The sequence below is a fragment of the Leptodactylus fuscus genome, chromosome 4 (genome assembly GCF_031893055.1).
Source record: "Leptodactylus fuscus isolate aLepFus1 chromosome 4, aLepFus1.hap2, whole genome shotgun sequence".
Classification (NCBI taxonomy): Eukaryota; Metazoa; Chordata; class Amphibia; order Anura; family Leptodactylidae; genus Leptodactylus; species Leptodactylus fuscus.
In genome coordinates, this window is record NC_134268.1 from 206,931,791 (window position 1) to 206,953,159 (window position 21,369).

Below are 21,369 nucleotides of genomic sequence, written 5' to 3' on the forward strand. Positions count from 1 at the left end.
CACACCCATTCATTTCATGTATTAAACCCAGGCCACAAAACAGACAGGAATAGGACGTCCTGAATTTTACTCCAGGCTGACGGCCCCCTACATCATAATAATTCACAAGTGTGTATGGGTCCTTAGAAAAAAAATGGATTAGTCTGAAGTCACACTAATGTTGTGTGATCATTCAGGGACTCTGTCCCCATTTCCGAGTACGTATAGCTCAATACTAAAAACCCATACAGCTTCAGTGCAAGGTCCATCCATAGGTCCGTCCATGAGCCCTGACAATAATAGGATGAAGGAATGAGGTAGAGGAGCTTGCAATCTTAAGGGATCAGTTACTACTACTGTATTATACTGCTACTCTCTGCAACCTCCGTTGGTCAAGGGCAACACACATGCCTAAATAGTTGACTGATGCTGGTTACATTGCTGAATACATTGGAAATGACACAGGACATCTAATCTTCCCAGTAAACACATCAATTGAAGTCTATCTACAACCTACAGATGCTGCTGTAGACTAACACGCCATATACACAAGATGACCAATTAACATGTGGAAGGAATATTAGCGGCAATGCATCAACCACAGGTGAAGAGCCTGATAACTGCGGAGAGCGTTCATCATCTGACCACCCCGGAGACAGAGAACTAATCGCCGCTCGCTACTTGTCATTATATCTCCATTATGGACTTTAGTAATAAAGCAGTTTATTGCACCGCTGATATATTAGCGCGGCCAGTTTAAGTGTTTTGCCAGGGACTGAACACCATATTGAACGCCATCATTTTCTCCTACACATCCAAGGTTCCCTCAAGGACCAAAAATCTAATTAGATCGTCATAAGCACAAGAGCTCGAAACGGCTACGGCTCCATCTTACAAGGTCTAAGCAGTCAGCAAATGTAATAGCCTCTATGTCAGTTATAGTCATCTCACGTTCATTAGTTTTAAGATTTTTCGTTAATTTTTGCTTTATGTGGCAACTATAACCCTTCAGGCCTGTGCGAACCTCTATGGACGTGATATGTGATGGCCATGTCAAAAAAAGAGACTTGGTCAGCATAATTTTCCTGCTCACGTCAAAAGGGGTGTAGCAGGTCCCCAAAGTGGGAATGGCCTTGTATTGGGGCTTAGGCTCCAGTGCCATGCTGTCCCCTCTTGGACGTCTGCTAGCCAATAAGAGTTACATGGAAGCCAACAAGAAGGAAGCCCATTTTCACCGAGACCTATAATTCAGTGAGTGATGACTACAGATGACGAATGTGGGCCCATCCTTAGAGTTACGATGGCACCCAATTTCTCGGAAACATCATACCTTCTGTGGAGTTTGTAGCCCAAACCACTGACTCCAACTTTCAACTTCTCTACTTTTTCGAGGCCCAACTCCAACCCCTACTCTGACCGCCATGATCATTCAAAAGTAAAAAGGAGCCTCTAATTTACAAAAAACTAGTGATTGATACTATTGTAGTAAATATGTAACAAACGATGTATCTAATTAATTATACAATATTAATAATCAGAGAATTTAACATAATTGATCATTTTATCTTGAAGCTGGAGCTGGAGTCAACAACTTTTTTCCAACTCCACTCCAAATTGGCCCCAACACCGACTCCAGCAAACAAGCCCTCTGTGTAGCCTCTTGCAGTCATGTGTATTCGTTTCGAGTAGCCCCTCAATATTCGACTACTCGAATCGAATATCGAATCCTATTATACTCTATGGGGGAAAAATGCTCGTTTCAGGGGTAGACAACATTCGATCAAACTGAACTTACCAAGTCCACGAGTGAGGGTCGGGCTGGATTCTCCGAGAAGTCTTCTCCATGCAGCTTCCCCGCGTCGTCATCCAGCAATGAATTGACTTTGCCAGGCATCGGGCCTGGGCAGAGACGACTGCGCATGTCCACACTACAAGAAAATGGCCGCTTACAGTCAAAGTGGCCATTTTCTTGTAGCGCGGGCATGCGCAGTCGGCTCTGAACATGCCCAATGCCTAGCAAAGTGAATTCAGAGCCAGAAGACGCTGCAGGGACGCAGCGAGGAGAAGACTCCTAAAGGTAGGAGAAGAACCAGCATTGATTGGCCAACTGTATAGCATTCGGCCAATCAACGCTCGTTCTGCATCAAATTTTTCCATTCGAATAGTGAGTGGTATTCGATCGAGTACGAGTATTTTGAATACCGTAGTATTCGATCGAATACCTACTCGATCGAATATTACTCGCTCATCTCTAATCTTGTTTCATCCTCTTCTACTAAGGGTAAGTTCACACAGGGTTTTTGGGTAAGGATTTTGAGGCCGTATTCGCCTCATAATCGTGACCAAAAAAACGGCTCCCATTGAATCAATGGGAGCTGGTCAGGTCTTTTTTCCGGGAGCCGTTTGTTCCGGCTTACAGAAAAAAGAACGGACATGCTCATTCTTCAGGCCGATTTGCCTCGCGAATCTGCCTGAAGACACACCCTCCTACCGACTAGGCCCATTATTGGGCCTAATCCGTAGCAGAGTGCGCTACTGGATGCCGCTACAGTGCACCGGCATTCAGTCACGGCTACCCGTTTTTGGTCCGGAACCTGAGGCGGCCTAACTGTGTGAACACGTGTGAACACGGCCTAACTGAAGATTATAAACAATATGGAAGAAACAGTTTTTGATTATTTTGCGCCAAAACTTCCATCCAGAACCCAAAGACAATGTTGTTTTTTGATTCTACAAGAACGTGGCTTGCAACGAAATTGTTAAAATGTAACCCATTTTTAATATGCGCACTCTGTTCTAATATCGACGTGTAATATATTAAGATCATTGCAGGTCTTTAATGAGAAGAGACTTTCTGTATTGTTTCATCTCTCTCGCTCCATAAATGAAGGTGCAGTCGTTTTAACTTATTTAAGAATTGGGTCAGGAGTTAATACATGTCAGTGCTTGAAAAGATCTCGGAGACATTCTAAGTAGCAGCAAATGAAGCTTAATATTTTCTAATAGACCTTGTGTCACTTACGTTCTGACAAACTTCAGCAAGTAATTTCAATCTTATAGCAATGCTATCTGATAGGAATCGCTCCGTAATTGTGGACTGTAACCCCTGACTGGATATGTCTTGGTAAAAAGTAATTGGACAGCGAATACAATCTTTTGTAAACTTTTACAAAAATCCCACGTGGCCTAAAAAAAATGGACAAGTAGTCGCTGTATTAATAATGCAAATTTAGTGCGTGGATTAGAGGATGCAATGAGTCTGGATAAGCATGGTTCCTTCCTCTGACCCAGTTGGGGGTCTACTCTTGGTCCATTCGGCATAGCCAGGAGATAGTAGAGTGGCAAGACCACCCCCAGTGCACCAACTGTGCTGTTCTGAAATGTAAATGTGCCAAAATGTAAACTTTACTCTTGGTCTTACCACCTTTGCACCAATAAAACATTGATTACCTATCCCAATAATAGGCCATGTAAAATTAAACATGTATTATACTCTCCATTATATGATATAACAATTTTGGAACATTGTTCTGGAACTCTTTGTTTCTCTTTTATTCCTCCTGACTAGAGATGAGCGAACAGTAAAATGTTCGAGATTCGATATTCGTTTCGAATAGCCGCTCAATATTCGACTATTTGATCGAATATCGAACCCCATTATAGTCTATGGGAGAAAATGCTTCGCTACAGGGGATCCCACCATTCGACTCAGGCGAGTCACCAAGTCCACTATCACACCCCAGGAAATTATGCCAACACCCTGGAAAGCAACTGGGACAGCAGGGGAAGCATGTCTGGGGGCATCAAGTACCTTTATTATGTTGGGATCCCCTGTCAGCTTGCGATATGCCGGAGCTGACTTTTTCGCATAAGAATGCATTGACCAGCGTTGATTGGCCAGTCTACGGGATTCGGCCAATCAACGCTGGTTCTGCCTGAGGAGGCGGAGTCTAAAATCGGTCCACAGCAGTTTCCATTCTGGTCCGATTTTAGACTCTGCCTCCTCAGGCAGCACTAGCGTTGATTGGCTGAATCCCGTAGACTGGCCAATCAATGCTGGTCAATGCATTTCTATAGCGAGATATAGCAGAGCTGGCTGTGCGGTTAGCCCGGCTACTCCGGACAGATGAAAGAGCTCTGCACTACACCCAACCATCCCTCCAGCTACTCCTCCTGTACTAACACGACTAGCTCAGCTCGGCTATTCCTTAGTACTACTAACACGCTCAAACTCGGCTATTCCTTAGTGTAATAGCCCAGCTGCCTACGTTGTCGTATTTCCTGTCCCACCTCCCCTGCGCTGTTATTGGTGCAAAAAACGCGCCAGAGAAGGTGGGAGAGAAATCAAATTTTTAGTGAGTTTGCCATCTGGTGTTCGATTGGAATCGAACACCTCGAATAGCCTGATATTCGATCAAATATCAATTCGATCGAACGCCGTTCGCTCATCTCTACTCCTGACAATTAGGTGTCACCAACTGGAGGGAGTCCCTGCACAGTCTGACACTACCCAACCAATACCAGTCTGTGCAGGGACTCTTTGACAAGGAGAATGTTAATACCCAATTTATTGATACATTTACAGAAGGAATAATAGAGGAAGGGGGCACAACACTGAATCATGAGAAAATTTGCCAAAATAATTGAGTTCAGCTCCCCAAATGTTTCACAATTTGTTATTGCATTTGTGGTTACAAAATGAAACTTTAGATTATCTTATAGAACATTGTGTCGGCATTAAGAGAAACTCTAAGGACAGACGCTACAATGTGAAGCTTTAAAGACGTGACCATTTTTACAATCCCGAACATCACTTGATATTTCCACATCGTCGCTAGATCTTATGAAAACATTTGTGTCAAAGTCATTACGGAGAAAAATGAAATTATACAGGACTAACCTGAAACGGCTCGGGGCTGCTAATAGTGATGACCCCTCTTCTCCACTCGCTTTTATGGCTTGAGTCTTGTTTCCAAATGTCATTAACTTGATCTTGAGTCTGAATCTGAAGTCCCACCATGAGGATAGGACTGACGTCAGCAAAGTAGTAGTAGAGTCTTAGCTACATGGGGAAGAAATACCAGATTGTGGTCATTTATAGTCAATCTCCACTTTATCAGGACATGCCATTTTAGCTCATTCATAGCTGATTCATTTCTTAACATATTGTGAAAGCAACTTAGGCTAGATTCACACCAGCAATTGGAGACTTCGCACCAATCCGCTTAAAATAGGTGGAGAGAAAAGTCCTGCAAGCATTGGTGGGTCCACTATAGACTATAATGGGGGTCCACTGGGTTGCCGGAAGGAGAAAAAAGTACTGTTTGTGTATTTTAAGCAGAATGGTGGACGGAGTCCCCGAATGGTCACCTACGCTAGTGTGACCATAGCCTGAGTCCAGGGGCATAACTACCGTGGTAGCAGTGGAAGCGGCTGCCACAGGGCCCGGGACATTAGGGGGCCCGGTGACAGCTGCTACCGCTGCTTTTTTTTTTTTTACTTACGGGCCCTATTTACTTACCGATCCTGGCTGGGCCGGGATCGGTAAGTGACACCGCGGGCCCCACAAAGACTATCATTATACTCAGGGGTCTTTGCAAACCCCCGAGTATAATGATCGGAGGCCCGGGAGAGGTAAGAAACATAAAAAACACTGTTACTTACCTCTCCATGATACGGGCAGGCCTCAGCTCAGGCCTAGTTGTCTGACGTCCCATGACCCCGGCTTGCGTCCCGGGTCATGTGATGTTCGACGTCATTGAAGAAGGCCGACAGCTGATGCCGACAGCATAGGAGCCGGGGGACAGGTAAAAAACTGTGGTTTTTTAATGTTTTTATTCCCTTGGGTCTCTGATTATTATACTCTGGGGTCTGAAAATACCCCAGAGTATAATAATTATTTATGGGTGTCCACAGTGGGACATAATACTGTGTGCAGGGGCCACTATGGGGGATAATACTGTGTGCAGGGGCCACTATGGGGGATAATACTGTGTGCAGGGGCCACTATGGGGGATAATACTGTGTGCAGGGGCCACTATGGGGGATAATACTGTGTGCAGGGGCCACTATGGGACATAATACTGTGTGAAGGGGCCACTATGGGGGATAATACTGTGTGCAGGGGCCACTATGGGGGATAATACTGTGTGCAGGGGCCACTAAGGGACATAATACTGTTTGCAGGGGCCACAATACTGTGTGCATGGGCCACTATGGGGTACAATACTATATACAGGGGCCACTAAGGGACATAATACTGTTTGCAGGGGCCACTAAGGGACATAATACTGTATGCAGGGGCTACTATGGGACGTAATAGAGCACGCAGGAATGCGGAGGGGGGGTCGGTCGAGGTCATCGGTGTCGGTCGTGGGGGGGGGGGCCCATGTCAAAAGTTCGCCACGGGGCCCCACCATTCCTACTTACGCCACTGCCTGAGTCCTAAGTATAATACTATTCAATTAACTCTTTCTTGACACTATATGTCAAATAGCGCCCTACATAAGTCATACATTACCTGACAAGATGCCTGATCATCAGTTGGAAGGAAATGTATACTTCTTAAAATGGCTTGAGCACCCGGTTCTGATGTGGAGATCAGATAGTGATCTAGTAGAATAAGAAAACAAATATGATCTTCTAAAGCTTCTTATTACAATTATTTGCACTCTCTTATTTCAGAATGTTCGTACTTTGTTACTTTGAAGTTTCTATGTTTTAGTAAGGCCATAAAATAATTTTAACAATTCATTTCTGCTTTCATTCCGGCCTAGGCAGAGCTGCGTTCCCTATGAGTCGGTGACGTGCTAAAGGCGGCTGGATGTCGGCTCAATTCATTCACTAACACCTTACATTTCTTCATCATGGTCGAGGCAGAGACGGGGAAGGCTTATCTACATGGTATATGGTATGCTACATGGAGCCCAGGCTTTACTCCTGTCATTATATCTTATCTGAGTAATTTCAGTCAATACTGTATACACAGGCAGTGTCAGTGTACAATGAAGTCTATAGAGAAGGGACAAGGTGGAGAAGGAGACAGAGAGCTGAGACCATCTACAGCATTAAATGAGTCATTTCAGGAGATGACTGGATAGTAACTCCTGATAACCCAGCTGTGTTGTGAAAGAAAAATGTCTGTCTATGGTGCTGATGTCACCTCCTCCTTCCCCTCCGTGCTTCATAGACTTCTATTGTAGAACTAACAAAGAACTTACAAACCTATTTTATCCTTCAAAATATCTAGACAAAACAAGAAATAAATAAAAGGCAAATAAAAAAATATTTTTAATTAACATCTAAAAAAATTGTTTGCATATTATTTGTATTGTTTTTATTGCTTTTAGCTTTTAATTGAATTCAAAGCAAAAAAAAAGTACAAAAACGCCACGCTAAGAGTATTCTAAATTATAAGAAATAAACCAAAATAAAAATGTATCATAGTTTATACTTTTGACTAAGTTTTGAACTATATCATAAATTTATAAATCGATTTTAGAAGCTAAAATATCTTTTGCTTCATTTTTGTAGTTTAAACAAGATTCGGTAACACTAGAGTTCTTCAAATAAAAATTACCATACCGTAATTATGATTGTTTCTATTAATTATTTTTGTGTTTTATAGATTCTCATATATAATATTCAATATAATAGTTATAATAATAAATTGTATAAAAAAAAATAAAATATAATAATAATAATAAATTATATAAAATATAATACTAAATATAATAATAATAAGAGTAATAAATTATATAAAATATAATACTAAGTATAATAATAATAATAATAACAATAATAATAAATTACACAAAATATAATACTAAATATTTATTATAATAATAAATAATATAATATATAATACTAAATCTAATATTAATAATAAATAATAATAATAATAAATTACATAAAATATAATAATAATAATAATAATAATAATAACAATAATAATAATAAATTACATAAAATGTAATACTAAATATAATATTTATAATAATAATAAATTACATAAAATATAATAATAATAACAATAATAATAATAAATTACATAAAATATAATATTTATAATAATAATAATACATATAAAATATAATAATAAATATAATAATAATAATGAATTTTATAAAATAGAATATTAAATATATCTATAATATTTATTCCACCATGTTTCTGATAATAGTAATCTAATAATACAAAAGTTTGTTTGTCTAATGTAATCCATAAGCAATTTTTACAGGAAGTTATTTTTCGGCAGCCCGTTCATTGTTTACTGAAAGCTTACATGCTTATCAGTAAACTACAATATTTTCAATGTTTTATATCTCTTTAAATGTATTTTTTTTTAGCCTTAATTTTTTTTTTATTTTTTTACTAAAATGTATTATGTTTTCATGGTTGTTCGTCTTTCACTGTGATTTTTATAATTGGTCTCATTGCTTTTTAAATAAACCAGACGCATGGAAATAATGATGAGACTTAATATATGTCGGTTTAGCCATTTCCTTTTAATGCGTCTTTAGGCAGCTAATAATGCAAATAATGACTGGTACAATCCATAGAACTCAAAGTGAACAAACTGACAATTATCGGCTTAAGTTAATGATTTAGTAAATGAATATTAGTGAAAGAATCTGTTCCTGGAACTTTGTACTGTTGTCGGAATTATGTTATCAAAACTAATCAAGATAGTGTCAGGTCATGTAATGGCAAGACGTCTTCGATGCATGAGCCTATTATCTGGCGTAACCAGATATTGTTGATGGGTTGGTATTTTTATATTGTATATTAATTATTAGACGTGAGGGTTGTTGTTATACCAAATTCAGTCCAGGGCCAAAGTACAAGCAGTAGTGCATAGAGTGACTACACACCATGTGGCACCCAGTCCATGCCAGCGCTGCCTTCATTTACATTATTGATAATTTATTATACGAGTTACTTGTTTCTGGGTGAACCTGTATAACTGTATAGTTGTAAGCATGAGAAATAATGAATAAATAATTAATAAGATAATTAAAAATACCAGCGGCGCAGACCGGTGAGCGGCAGGCTCCACATCATGTGTCTCCATCTTAACTCATTTGCTTAGATTTACTTAGATTTATTAATACTGTCACAGGAAATTGTCTATCCAGCAATATTTGCTAAATTTGGGTTAAAATTTTTGCCAATTTTTGCATTACTTGTTGAGCCAAGAGGAAAGATTAGGACGGACACACAAGCTCAAAAGTTTCATCAGTTTAGTTAAGTTTGATATGGATATGAGCAATGGACTGACTGTCACTTACCGCTTGGCCTTGGGGTAGGGTTGGTCAATTCATTGCAAAATAACAGAAACCGAAAGTCATTCAATTTATTGATGTGAACTTGCAAACTTACAAGGAGTCATCTCACTGCCCCGTAGAAAATATATTGCATTGTTCACAAAACTGCAAAAAATTGGAGAAGTTATTACCTTACCTGTAATGTTAGTTTTTTTGTCAAGAAGTGCACTTCCAATTTCTAAACCATTGCTTCGGACCCATCCTTCAGATGTCATGCCGCATAAACCTTTCTCAAAATCGCATCTTTCATAGAGGGAGCCTGTGCGAAAATGGGAAGTGGAAGAATAATGGGTAAAAAATAATAGGTAAAATGTTCTATGGCATCTACGTAGAGCTAAGTAGTTACAGGACCATCCTGTGGTGTCCCCATACATACAATAGGCTCTATATACCACGACTCTATACTATATTGTAACAAGTTTTAGATACTTTTTATAATGATTGTGTATTGATTATATATATATATATATATATATATATATATATATATATATATATATATATTAGTGTTATTACCTCATTTGATTTCTTTCTGTCTGAGAAGTTCTTTCCAAAAGTCATTGCAAAACTTCCTGTATAACAAAATTTCATAGACTGTTCCAAACAAGTTCTCCACAATGGAGGCATAAACTCCTATCACAGCTACTGCTGATTATTAGACAGGCTCCTGTCACACACTGCAGCCTCTTTAACTGTATGTTTATGGAAATGGTACAGTCTGTAACTGAGAGGGTACAGTCTATAGCTGAGCTGGTACAGTCTGTAGCTGAGATGTACAGTCTGTAGCTGAGATGGAACAATCTGTACCTGAGAGGGTACAGTCTATAACTGAGATGGTACAGTGTAGCTGAGAGGGTACAGTCTATAGCTGAGATGGTACAGTCTGTAGCTGCCCATGTGATGCATCCTGGTATTGATAGAAGAGCCAAGAGAAAGTGGAATCTGAAATTCAAGGTGTCTGATCACAAATAAATAGAATGATGGTCAAGGACAGGGATACTTATACCGTACAATATACATAAAATAAGTGTAAGACTGGGGTCCCACATGATGTAAACGCTGTGGTTTGGCCACAGTGGAGAAGCGATGGAACAAACTGCGCCGTATTACAGTCACTGTGAATCCTATCCATACATTGTGGAAAAATACGCACGGCATGTCAATTATACCTACGGAGACACCAGCGGTTTCTTTCTAGATATAAAGGAGGCAGAAAGTCCACAGAGGTTTTCTTTTTTTTAAAAAAGTGCTGCGGGGAAAAAACACAATGTGTTGTGTTCTGGTTTTTCCAACATCGCTTTTTCGCTGTGACCCACTACATGGGGCTTTAGCCTAAAAGTGGGGGATTGAAGAAGTATTTTCACCTAGGTGATACATCATCATCTGTCACTCATTACATTTCACTTAAAGGGGTTTCTCACAATTGTCCACTGTCCATGTAAACACAGATCAGAGGTTCAACACCAGACGGCTCCATGCAAGGTCCCATAGCTATAGCTCAGTGTCTGTTGAAGTCAATGAGAGCTGAGCTGCAGTACCACTCTTGGCCACTATACCGGGATCAGAGTTGTCTACTTTTGCTTCTTTCAGTGTACAGTATGAGCGTCAGAAGTGACTCAGCTGATCTGTGCGGAGACCTACCTGTTGGCACCGCACCGATTATTGCCTATCCTAATGCCAAAGAGCCCAGAAAAAAAGTAACGTAGATGAGCAGGATGGCATGCTGACAACTGCAGGAACAGGTATGCTGACATTTTATTTTTCTATTTTATCCTCTATTTAGAACAAAGACTTTCCCTGAGCCTTGGCGGCTAAGCCTTGCATGACTGTGGTGCGTGGTCTTCTTGATTCTGAGCCAATGTTCTCCTACATCAGCATGTGTAATTGTTCTCCTCCAGATCACCGCAGGTCGCCATGTTTGTTTGTTTGCTTCCACGTAGCTAATGATTTTACAGCAGTAAATTCACCAATAAATGAAAAGACAGCAGCGCCTGTATTCTGGAACAGATGCTCACTTGTCCGGGCTGAAAAGCAGAATTACATCTGCAGTTTGGAAGATCTATAGGTCAATGTCAGTCATAAGGAAATTTTAGGGTTATTATGTCCCCTATATAACATATAAAACAAGGCAGGTCACTGTTTTCTTAGTCTGTACGACATATCTTATTGGTGAACTTATACTCTCTTCAGATCCCAGAATATAATAGGCCCATGTGACCACTGGTGGACCAATCAGTGTTCAGCTGTGACCCAGGGGCACATGATGTCACCAGGAGACCGCCAGATGCTGCAAGAAGGTCCATAAGAGGTGAAGGAAGGTGAGTATAAATGTTTTTTATTTTTATCACTTACGCTAGGTTCACACCTGCGTTCTTCTTTCCGTTCTGTGCTTTCCGTCTTCTGCATGCCAGAAGACGCAAAGCACAGACCGGGTGCGGCCGTGAGCGGCCGTGAGCGTTTTATGCTCTCCGCCGCGAAACCGGATTTTTTTATCCGGACACAGAGTACTGCATGTCCGACTCTGTGTCCGGATTATAAAACCCGGTTTCGCGGCGGAGAGCATAAAACGCTCACCGCCGCTCACAGCCAGACATCTCTCTCACCCATTCAAATGAATGGGTGAGAGAGACTCCTGCAGGTTTCCGTCTCCTGCCTCTGTTTTAGGCAGGAAACGGAAACCTGCATAACGGAGTTCACAACGCTGATGTGAACGAGCCCTTACACCTATTTTTTTTAGTTTAGTACCATTATAGTATGTCCGAGATGAATTCTGAATTTGAGATATTCGTGTAGAATCTGGCTCGTGCCGAAGAGGTTTGTCCATCTCTAGTCCATACACAGTCCAGTACATTAATGTGACCACCTGTCCAGAATAACCACCTTTGGCAGAGCGGACCACTGCGAGACGTGCAGGAAGAGAGGGGATGATAATGTCACTAGGATGTTGAGCCATGCCGACTCCAGTGCCGTGGCCAGCTGCGCTAGGTTACGCAGTTGACCATCCATGGAGCCAACAACCCGATCGAGGTGGTCCTGCAGATTTTCAATTGGGTTTAAGTCCAGGGAATTTTCTGGCTAAAGGAGTACGGTAAACTCATCCTGGTGCTCCTCGAACCATGCACGTACACTGCGAGCTTTATGACACGTTGCATTGTCCTTCTGGTAGATACCATCATCCTGAGGAAAAACAATCTGCATGTAGGGATGAACATGGTCCGCAAGGATAGATGCATACTTGTGTTGATCCATCGTGCCTTCCACAATGATGAGTGCACCCAGATGGCTGATGACACGCGCCTACTGCCATTGGTTATTTAACATTGATGTCAAAAGTAGGCGGTGGTCACATTAATAGGGCTGGACTGTATGTCCACCCTTAAAGCCTACATAAACTTTTGTACAGAGATGGGTGACCACAGAAGATTTGTTGCGTTTCGTGTTCGGATGGTTCAGCTCAAAGATTTGTTTCGGCTCGAATAAGTTCATCACAAATCACAAGTAAAACTATTATACTGTAGGGTGTCTACGGGACAAAAAGTGGGTCGTAGCCCAAAAACGAACCATATAGAAATCCATCTACGTCAGGCAACCGGTGTAGATGGATTGATAACTTGCCTATTATGGATTTCCACTGCCCTCAAGCGGCACAGAAATACAAGTCTTCTTGATTTACATTACTGTTATATGTGATGCCATTACTTTATTACTCTTTCCAGGGTACGTACTCATGGGGCCGATACTCTCTTTAGTCTATACGGTATCTGCTCAGTTTTTTACTCTGCCTACATATGTGTAAGGCTGGAGATCTCTTAAGGAGCTCGGGGCTGAATCGCCCTTTCACTGTAATTCGCATTAGCTAACAACGCCCTTGAGACATGTAAAAAAGGAAAGCATAAAGGAGCGCGATGAATTCTCTGATAAATACCACATTACCATTTTGATAAGATCGGCAAGTTTGTTTTATGTAGACAAGTGATTTGTAAGACGTATCAGGACCAGGTTTTAGCTGCTAAGTTTTGACAGTCAAGGATCCGCGGGTAATGCCGAGATCACAAATGTTTGGATCAATGACAGAAAGACGAGAATTCAAAGAAAGAAAAGTGATATACAAGACAAAGCAAATCAAAAACTAAATTTTCACATGTGAAGAAATTCTTAGACTATTGGTTTTATTTTTCAGTGATGGATTTCAAGAGAATCTACCACCAAAGTGATCTCACGGGGAGTCTATCAACCAGAACACAGAACATAAACTCAAATAGATGGGTTAGGGCAGGTCTGCTTTAATCATAGGTGCAATGGTGCATCAGGTGGTTGCAGGGCCCCCTCAACCACCCCAGATCGAGCGGGAGTCATTTCACCTCCATCTGCGTCCTTAGGATACAGACAGCGATTGAATACTATAGTGGGACCCTGAGCTATTAGCTCCATGCTCCATTATTCAACCTTCGACTGATAATGTCTTCATCAGGGCAGCGCAATGAGCACTGAGCTGCCGACATTACCGTCGGACCCTGAAATTAAGTTATGAGGGGTATTGGTGGGGCTCTGTGCAAACTTTTTGGGATAGGGGGCCACACGGTGGCTCAGTGGTTAGCACTGCAGCCTTGCAGCACTGGAGTCCTGGTGTTCAAATCCCGCCAAGGGCATAAAACCATCTGCAAGGAGTTTGTATGCTCTCCCCGTGTTTGCATGGATTTCCATTCCATATTCCAAAGACATACTGATAGGGAAAAATGTACATTTTGAGCTCTATGTGGGGCTCACAATGTACATTTAAAAAAAAAAAAAAACCTTTTTGGGATAGGGTCATCTGAATCAAATAGTCCTTTCCCTTGTAAATTGCTGGCTCCATTGCAGAAAGATTGTCTTTTTTTTGTCGAGATGCAAACAAGCTCTTTGGAGCAATGGAGGAGTTGTCACTTACCTCTTTGGAGAAAGGCAATGCTCTCACTGCTCCAAAAAGCTTGTTTGCATGTTGAGAAAAACAGAAATCTCTCGACAAGATAGGCAGCATTTTACAATTTTTGATTTAGGTGACCCCAACCTATGTTCTTGATTCAGGTGACCCCAACCTATGTTCTTCATTCAGGTGACCCCAACCTATGTTCTTGATTCAAGTGACCCCAACCCATGTTCTTGATTCAGGTGACCCCAACCTATGTTCTTGATTCAGGTGACCACAACCTATGTTCTTGATTCAGGTGACCCCAACCTATGTTCTTGATTCAGGTGACCACAACCAATGTTGTTGATTCAGATGACCACAACCTATGTTCTTGATTCAGGTGACCACAACCAATGTTGTTGATTCAGGTGACCACAACCAATGTTCTTGATTCAGGTGACCACAACCTATGTTCTTGTTTCAGGTGACCACAACCTATGTTCTTGATTCAGGTGACCCCAACCTATGTTCTTGATTCAGGTGACCACAACCTATGTTCTTGATTCAGGTGACCCCAACCTATGTTCTTGATTCAGGTGACCCCAACCTATGTTCTTGATTCAGGTGACCACAACCAATGTTCTTGATTCAGGTGACCACAACCTATGTTAAGAACCATCCTCCAGAGCTTGTTCTCTTGGGCTTCATTCACAACTTAGGCCCTCCATTCCCTTTACTGCTATGCACTCTTCCAACGTTTAGGTATTACTTATGAATGGGTTACGCAAACTGTACTGGAAATGTAGTCAAATTAATGGTTTGTAAATTTGTAAGGCTAAGTTCACATCTCCATTAGAGTCTTTGTTCGACATCTCCGGTGGAGAGTTTGGTAGAAATCCCAGATGAAAAAGTCTCCAATGGTCTCCAACAATGGATGGTATGTTCAATAGGGTTAATTGTCTTCTTCATTTGATGGTCATGCGATGGACCAGAAGAATAGAAACTCTGATACAAACATGAACCTAACGTCACATGACATCCCTGTCTCTCACGTCCAACCCTTTGGTAATTGAACAGATGGGTCTTGATGTCTGAGTCGATGTATAATCCATATCATCACAAGGATGGGAAATTGTAATTTTTGATACTTTATCAGGCAGCCAAAAGAAGAAACTTTAGATTTATCCCTGAAGACTTTTCTATGATAGAAGTCGAAAAGGTGAAGCCACCGGATGCTTGTAAACACTCCGAAGAACATTCACTTCATTATTCTTCAATTGAAGTAAGTTATCTATTCTATTAGTAATGTCTTTGCACTTTGGAGCTATATCTGGTCATTAATTATTAGTGCCGATCTTTTATAAAGGTGTAATTATTTTATGGGAATTGACTTCATAAATACCGCCGCCCAAGGCTAACAGATCACATATGGAACCATAAGTCCTCTCCACTTGTCACGGATAAAGTGTATTAAGGCCTCTTTATCGTAATGAGGTTCCGTCTTATGAGTGCTTGAACTGTGTTACCTCTTTCAATAATTTTCTCCTTGAAAATACATATTAGACAGAGAAAGAGTTTGAAGTCCAAAACCGGTGACTAACAGATGGGCAAGGCTTTATACTCCGGCTCATCTCGAAATCCAGGTCTAAATCATTACTGGGAAACAATCCATTTGTATTCTAATGTAGCATAACATTAATGCGAGCTTATTTTCTACATGATTTATACAAATCTGACTTTGCCAAACTTCTTTTAACCTTTTTCTTGCATTATTCATTGATGTGTGCCGCACTAGGAAGCCGGAGCAATGAAATACTAATTTTTTAAAACAATAAAAAGTTTAGAGAATTCCAACTTGGTGGCCGAAAAATGAGTTTCTCAAAGTTTTGATACCAAGTCGGTCTTAGTCTGGCCATACATTAGACCTCCGTAGAACTCCTTACTCCATACACATGTAATATTAACTTGAAGCCCTGAATGGGAAGAGGGTTGAATGGTACCTATAGTGGCAGTATATCTTCCGGAGGACAAAGGTATTGGGCATGTCAATATCTAGAGATGGAGGAATCAGTTGGTAGCGAGTAGAGATGAGCGAGTAGTATTCGATCGAGTAGGTATTCGATCGAATACTACGGTATTCAAAATACTCATACTCGATCGAGTACCACTCGCTATTCGAATGGAAAAGTTTGATGCAGAACCAGCATTGATTGGCCGAATGCTATACAGTTGGCCAATCAACGCTGGTTTTTCTCCTACCTTTGGGCATGCGCATTCGGCTCTGCCCACGCCCGATGCCTGGCAGAGTGAATTCAGAGCCGGAAGATGCCGTGTGGACGCTGCGCGGAGAAGACTTCTCGGAGGATCCAGCCTGACCCTCACTCGTGAACTTGGTAAGTGTAATTTGATCGAACGTTGCCTACCCCTGAAACGAGCATTTTCCCCCCATAGAGTATAATAGGGTTCGATATTCGATTGAAGTAGTCAAATATTGAGGGGCTACTCGAAACGAATATCGAATCTTGAACATTTTACTGTTCGCTCATCTCTAGTAGCGAGCCTTGTTTGTTACAAATTGTCCAAAAAATTCAGGTCTTTCAAAACCTGAAATTCTTGTGGATCTCAACAAATGCAACAAAATGGTAGCCAGCTATAGCACCAAAGTGTGATGATGTCATCACCTCCACATGCACGTAAGCACCGAGGCCCAATCACAGGCCTCAGCAGTGACCTGGAGGTTGACTAAGATGGTGGATGGCCCAGGAAGAGGAAGCTGTAGCAGCGCCCAGGAAAGGTGAGTATATGTTTTTTGATATTTTTATACACCTTCCATACTGTCTGGGGCCTAAAGAGATCACATAGTATAATAAACAGCTATACCTGGCACATACTTTTCTAGTTCAGGCCACTTCAGGCTCACTTTTCCAAGTGAGACGAACAAATATTTGTAAGGCAAATCTTGATCAAATTTTTTGGATGCTTGCACTGCTTTGATATGTTGTAGTCTAGGGAGATTTAACTATAGAGAGTGAAAGACCAACCACTTCAGAGAGCAACATTAGGTCTTTGTACCTTTTTGGGAGTCAAGTGGAACAAGTAGAACCCAATCCATTGGATTGTCAATTCTGCATCATCCCGGATAAGTAGCTACCTACCATGTCACCAAGAAGAGGAAGTCTAGTCAGTGAGTCAGTGGGTGGGTGGGAGCGTTGCCTGTGGGAATAGGAACAAGGTTCTTCACCTTGGGATTCAGTATGGTGTAACATGCTGTATGCTAATCCTTATTGTATCTGTATCTCTACAATCAAGATCAGTAAAGTTTCTTTTCCAATATATGACTTTCTGCCATTCCTTTCTGACATGACTACACCGTGAGTTATGTGTGGGGGAAGGGTCAGCAAAATGGCAACTGGCGCACAAATACTCCATAAGCACGACACAACCAGTTTACATCAGGTGAAGTCTGTAATAGAAGCAAAGCCTGGGCCACCTGCACATCTACCGAAGACCCCCAGAGGGTTCAGAGACCCAAAAAATGTATCATCACCCTGTGCAAGAGCATAAAAAAATTGCCAATTTTTGCACAATAATTTGATTTGCAATGGTCTAGGAGTCTATCACCAGAATTATAAGCCTAGTCACATAGCCGATGTTCACATGAATAAAACCCTTTTTCTGTTTCCATTGCTGAGACATTAGCTTTTTTCGTGATATGCCGATAGACAGTTTGGTGCAACCAGGACATCAGTGCTCGCTTCTCACTTCCATGCTATGACTGATAAGGTAAGGCAGTGTACATGTCAGCTCCGCGTGGAGGGAAGGAGAGATCGAGGGAATGGGTGCTGGAAAGTCTAGCTCTTTGGAGTAATGCGAGTAACAGTCAGTGGGGTAACTAAAAGTCTTGTGGGCCCCAGTGCAAACTTTGATCAGGGCCCATTCCCTACAGTGTATTCTTGATAACAAATACGGGAACTGCAGCAGTATCTCAGATACTTGAAACAGATACAACTATAGTAGCGCTCGGCATGTAAACAATACTGGGAGCGGCATGCTCAAGAAAACAGCTGATCTACAGGGTCCTAACAGTCTAATAGATCTAAGTGATCAGTTGGGGTTCAACGCCCAGGGCCACTGCTGATCAGCTGTTTGAAGGTACTGTGGTGCTTTTGTGATCGCCGTGACCCTTTCACTATTAACATTGCACAGCATCAGTTTGAAGTTACAACCTGTGATAATATCACATTCTGCTATAAAACTGATACTTTGTGATATAATTAGTGAGTGGGATTCACACAGTATAACGGCCCACAACGAAGCCCCCTATCCATATTGTGTTCTCACAGTGGCCCCACACAGTATAATATGCTCCACAATGATCCCACATAGTATAATATGTTCTACAATGGTTCCACACAGTATATCGTTCCAAAGTGACACCAACACAGTATAATATGCTCCCCAGTGGCCATACACAGTATAATGCACCCCACAGTGGCCCCACACAGTATAATATGCACCACAATGGCCCCACATAATATAATACGTTCTGTAATGGTTCCACACAGTATATTGTTCCAAAGTGACATGAACACAGTATAATATGCTCCCCAGTGGCCATACACAGTATAATGCACCCCACAGTGGCCCCACACAATATAATATGCACCACAATGGCCCCACATAATATAATACGTTCTGCAATGGTTCCACACAGTATATTGTTCCAAAGTGACATCAACACAGTATAATATGCTCCCCAGTGGCCATACACAGTATAATGCACCCCACAGTGGCCCCACACAGTATAATATGCACCACAATGGCCCCACATAATATAATACGTTCTGCAATGGTTCCACACAGTATATTGTTCCAAAGTGACATCAACACAGTATAATATGCTCCCCAGTGGCCATACACAGTATAATGCACCCCACAGTGGCCCCACACAGTATAATATGCACCACAATGGCCCCACATAATATAATACGTTCTGCAATGGTTCCACACAGTATATTGTTCCAAAGTGACATCAACACAGTATAATATGCTCCCCAGTGGCCATACACAGTATAATGCATTCCACAGTGGCCCTATACAGTATAAAATGCTCCCAAGAGCCCATTCCCCAGTATAATATACTCTGAAAGCTCCAACTATTTCAGGTGAACCCTACTACATTGACATAAATTAAAGCTCAAATAAATGCCAACCTGCAGCTGATATAGATCTGACTTTCTGGTGCATGGCACGTCAGAGATTTGCCATCTCCTAAGGAGTTAATCACTCCAGGAGCAAGATTCTTAAAATTCTGATGATTATTCATTTCTGTGTCTAAATTCCCTCATCATTTTTAAATTACGTATTTTCCATTAGTAAATGAGAAGATTCTGGTTTATGTTCAGAATCCATAGAAGTAAATTCAGCTGTATGAAGTCTAGGCAATTCTCTGTGAGCTAAGGACTACAAGGCTTAATCAATGCATTGAAAGTTGGTCTTTCGGGAAGATGGGGAGCAGCGCCGCACCTCCCATGAGGCGACCTGAAGCAACTGCTTCAGGCGGCACTATGCAAGGGCCCGGGGGGGGGGGGGGGGCATTTTTGCTTACCTAAGCCAGTCCAGGACAAGCTGTCCTGGACTGGCTTAGCGTCACTGTCTCGGCAGCCCGGCACGGGAAGCGAGCGGTGGATTGGGGAGGCCCTGTGGACGCAGCGCTGCTCCAGCGGCCTCCCCTCACGCTCAGGCAGAGAGCAGGTCCTCTTCCTGCCTGCTCTCTGCCGGCTAATGCCGCTCCACCACGCCCCCCATTGCTCTGCCCCCTTTGCTCCACCCCCTCCATTCCACCCCCTCCTCCCCGGGGGGGCTTTCTGTCGTCCACCTCAGGTGGCAAAAAAGGTAGGTTCACCCCTGATGGGGAGTCTTCTGAAACAACATGGCAAGTATGCATAAAATATGGTGGAACCAAATCGGTTACAGGATATCTAATCTATATAGGGTGGTGGTCTTAAGCAGATTCTTTAGGGGGTCTTCACATGTAGGAGCTTGAAGTTAAACTTGAGATGGAATCCACCTGAGAACTTCCAATAAAATGAATGGGAGACGAAAAATACATTGGCACAGAATTGGACAGAATTTGTCAAAATCCACCAGCAGAATTTGGAGCTGCCAAATAAAGGCAAAACACCACCTTCTCCAAATTCTGCATCAAAATTTTTGTCAATTTTTTTTTTTTTTTTTTTTTACAAGCAGCCAACGGATCCTGAAGTCAAAAATCCAGAGTTTATTCCAAAAGGGAGAAAATATATTCTAAAAAAAATTAAAATTAACAAATATGACCACAAACTTCTTTGTTGAAATTTTTTCCGATTTTTTTTTCCAAATAAATAAATATACAGCTGATTTATTCCCCACCCTACTCTTTGCCACAAAAAGTGGCTCCACGTAGAAATGTATTTTTTCTTTCTTGTACTCCTGTTATTTTATTTTGGAAAAATTTGAACAGGAAATACAAAGTCAGATACAGAAGTCCTACATATCGCAAATAAGTTTCTGGGCATACTTACATGACACTTCATCGCTGCCATCCCCGCAGTGATCGGTAAAATCACACACGTAGTCCAGTGGGATGGAGAATCCTTGGCTGCACTGAAATCCATCGCCATGACTTGGTCTTACGACGGCATTGATATAGAATAATATGAGAGGAGCGAAGAGTCTGCAATCCTTAATCATTTGGGTCCAATAAAACATAAGAGGCCTCCAGTTTACGTTGACATCTAGGCTGCACTATGACTAGTTGTGGTCATAAGTGTTGTCAGATCGTCTCTTGTCACTAGAATGGGCAGGTGTGTCCTTAGACAATGTTTAACCAGCGCAGGTTTATGGCCGGCCGCTCAGTGCTGTTGCTCCGGTATTATCAATTATTGTGCCTGGCAGAGAGATCTGATAACTTTCCTCAGATAAACAACAAGTTTCAGATGTGACTTATCTCACTTACTTTTTTCATGGTTTCTTGAAATAAACTTTGGGCTGTATTATAGGAATGTGATGTGGAGTCACGGCAATGGTGAAATAAACTGTGAACTTCAGTAGAAATGGGGCATCATAATGTGCCAAAATTTTTAAAAAGTGAACACATCGGACAGAGAAAAAAATGGGGGCGTGCAGTCACGATCA

The 21,369-nt window shown here is 41.6% G+C and overlaps 1 protein-coding gene across 2 annotated transcripts in view; it reads right to left on the minus strand.

The window, feature by feature from the left end:
• Positions 1-20,945, minus strand: part of MALRD1 (MAM and LDL receptor class A domain containing 1) — a 305,716-nt gene extending 284,771 nt beyond the window's left edge. For both annotated transcript variants that reach the window (XR_012715476.1, XM_075271657.1), the window contains exons 1-4: positions 20,757-20,945; positions 9,442-9,564; positions 6,500-6,591; positions 4,880-5,041 (exon numbers count right to left, since the gene is read on the minus strand). Coding sequence is in view for 1 of the 2 variants with exons in the window: in XM_075271657.1 (XP_075127758.1) it covers positions 4,880-5,041; positions 6,500-6,591; positions 9,442-9,564; positions 20,757-20,943 (564 nt within the window). In the remaining variant the exon portion in view is untranslated. The remainder of the gene's footprint in view (positions 1-4,879; positions 5,042-6,499; positions 6,592-9,441; positions 9,565-20,756) is intronic.
• Positions 20,946-21,369: the final 424 nt, after the last annotated feature.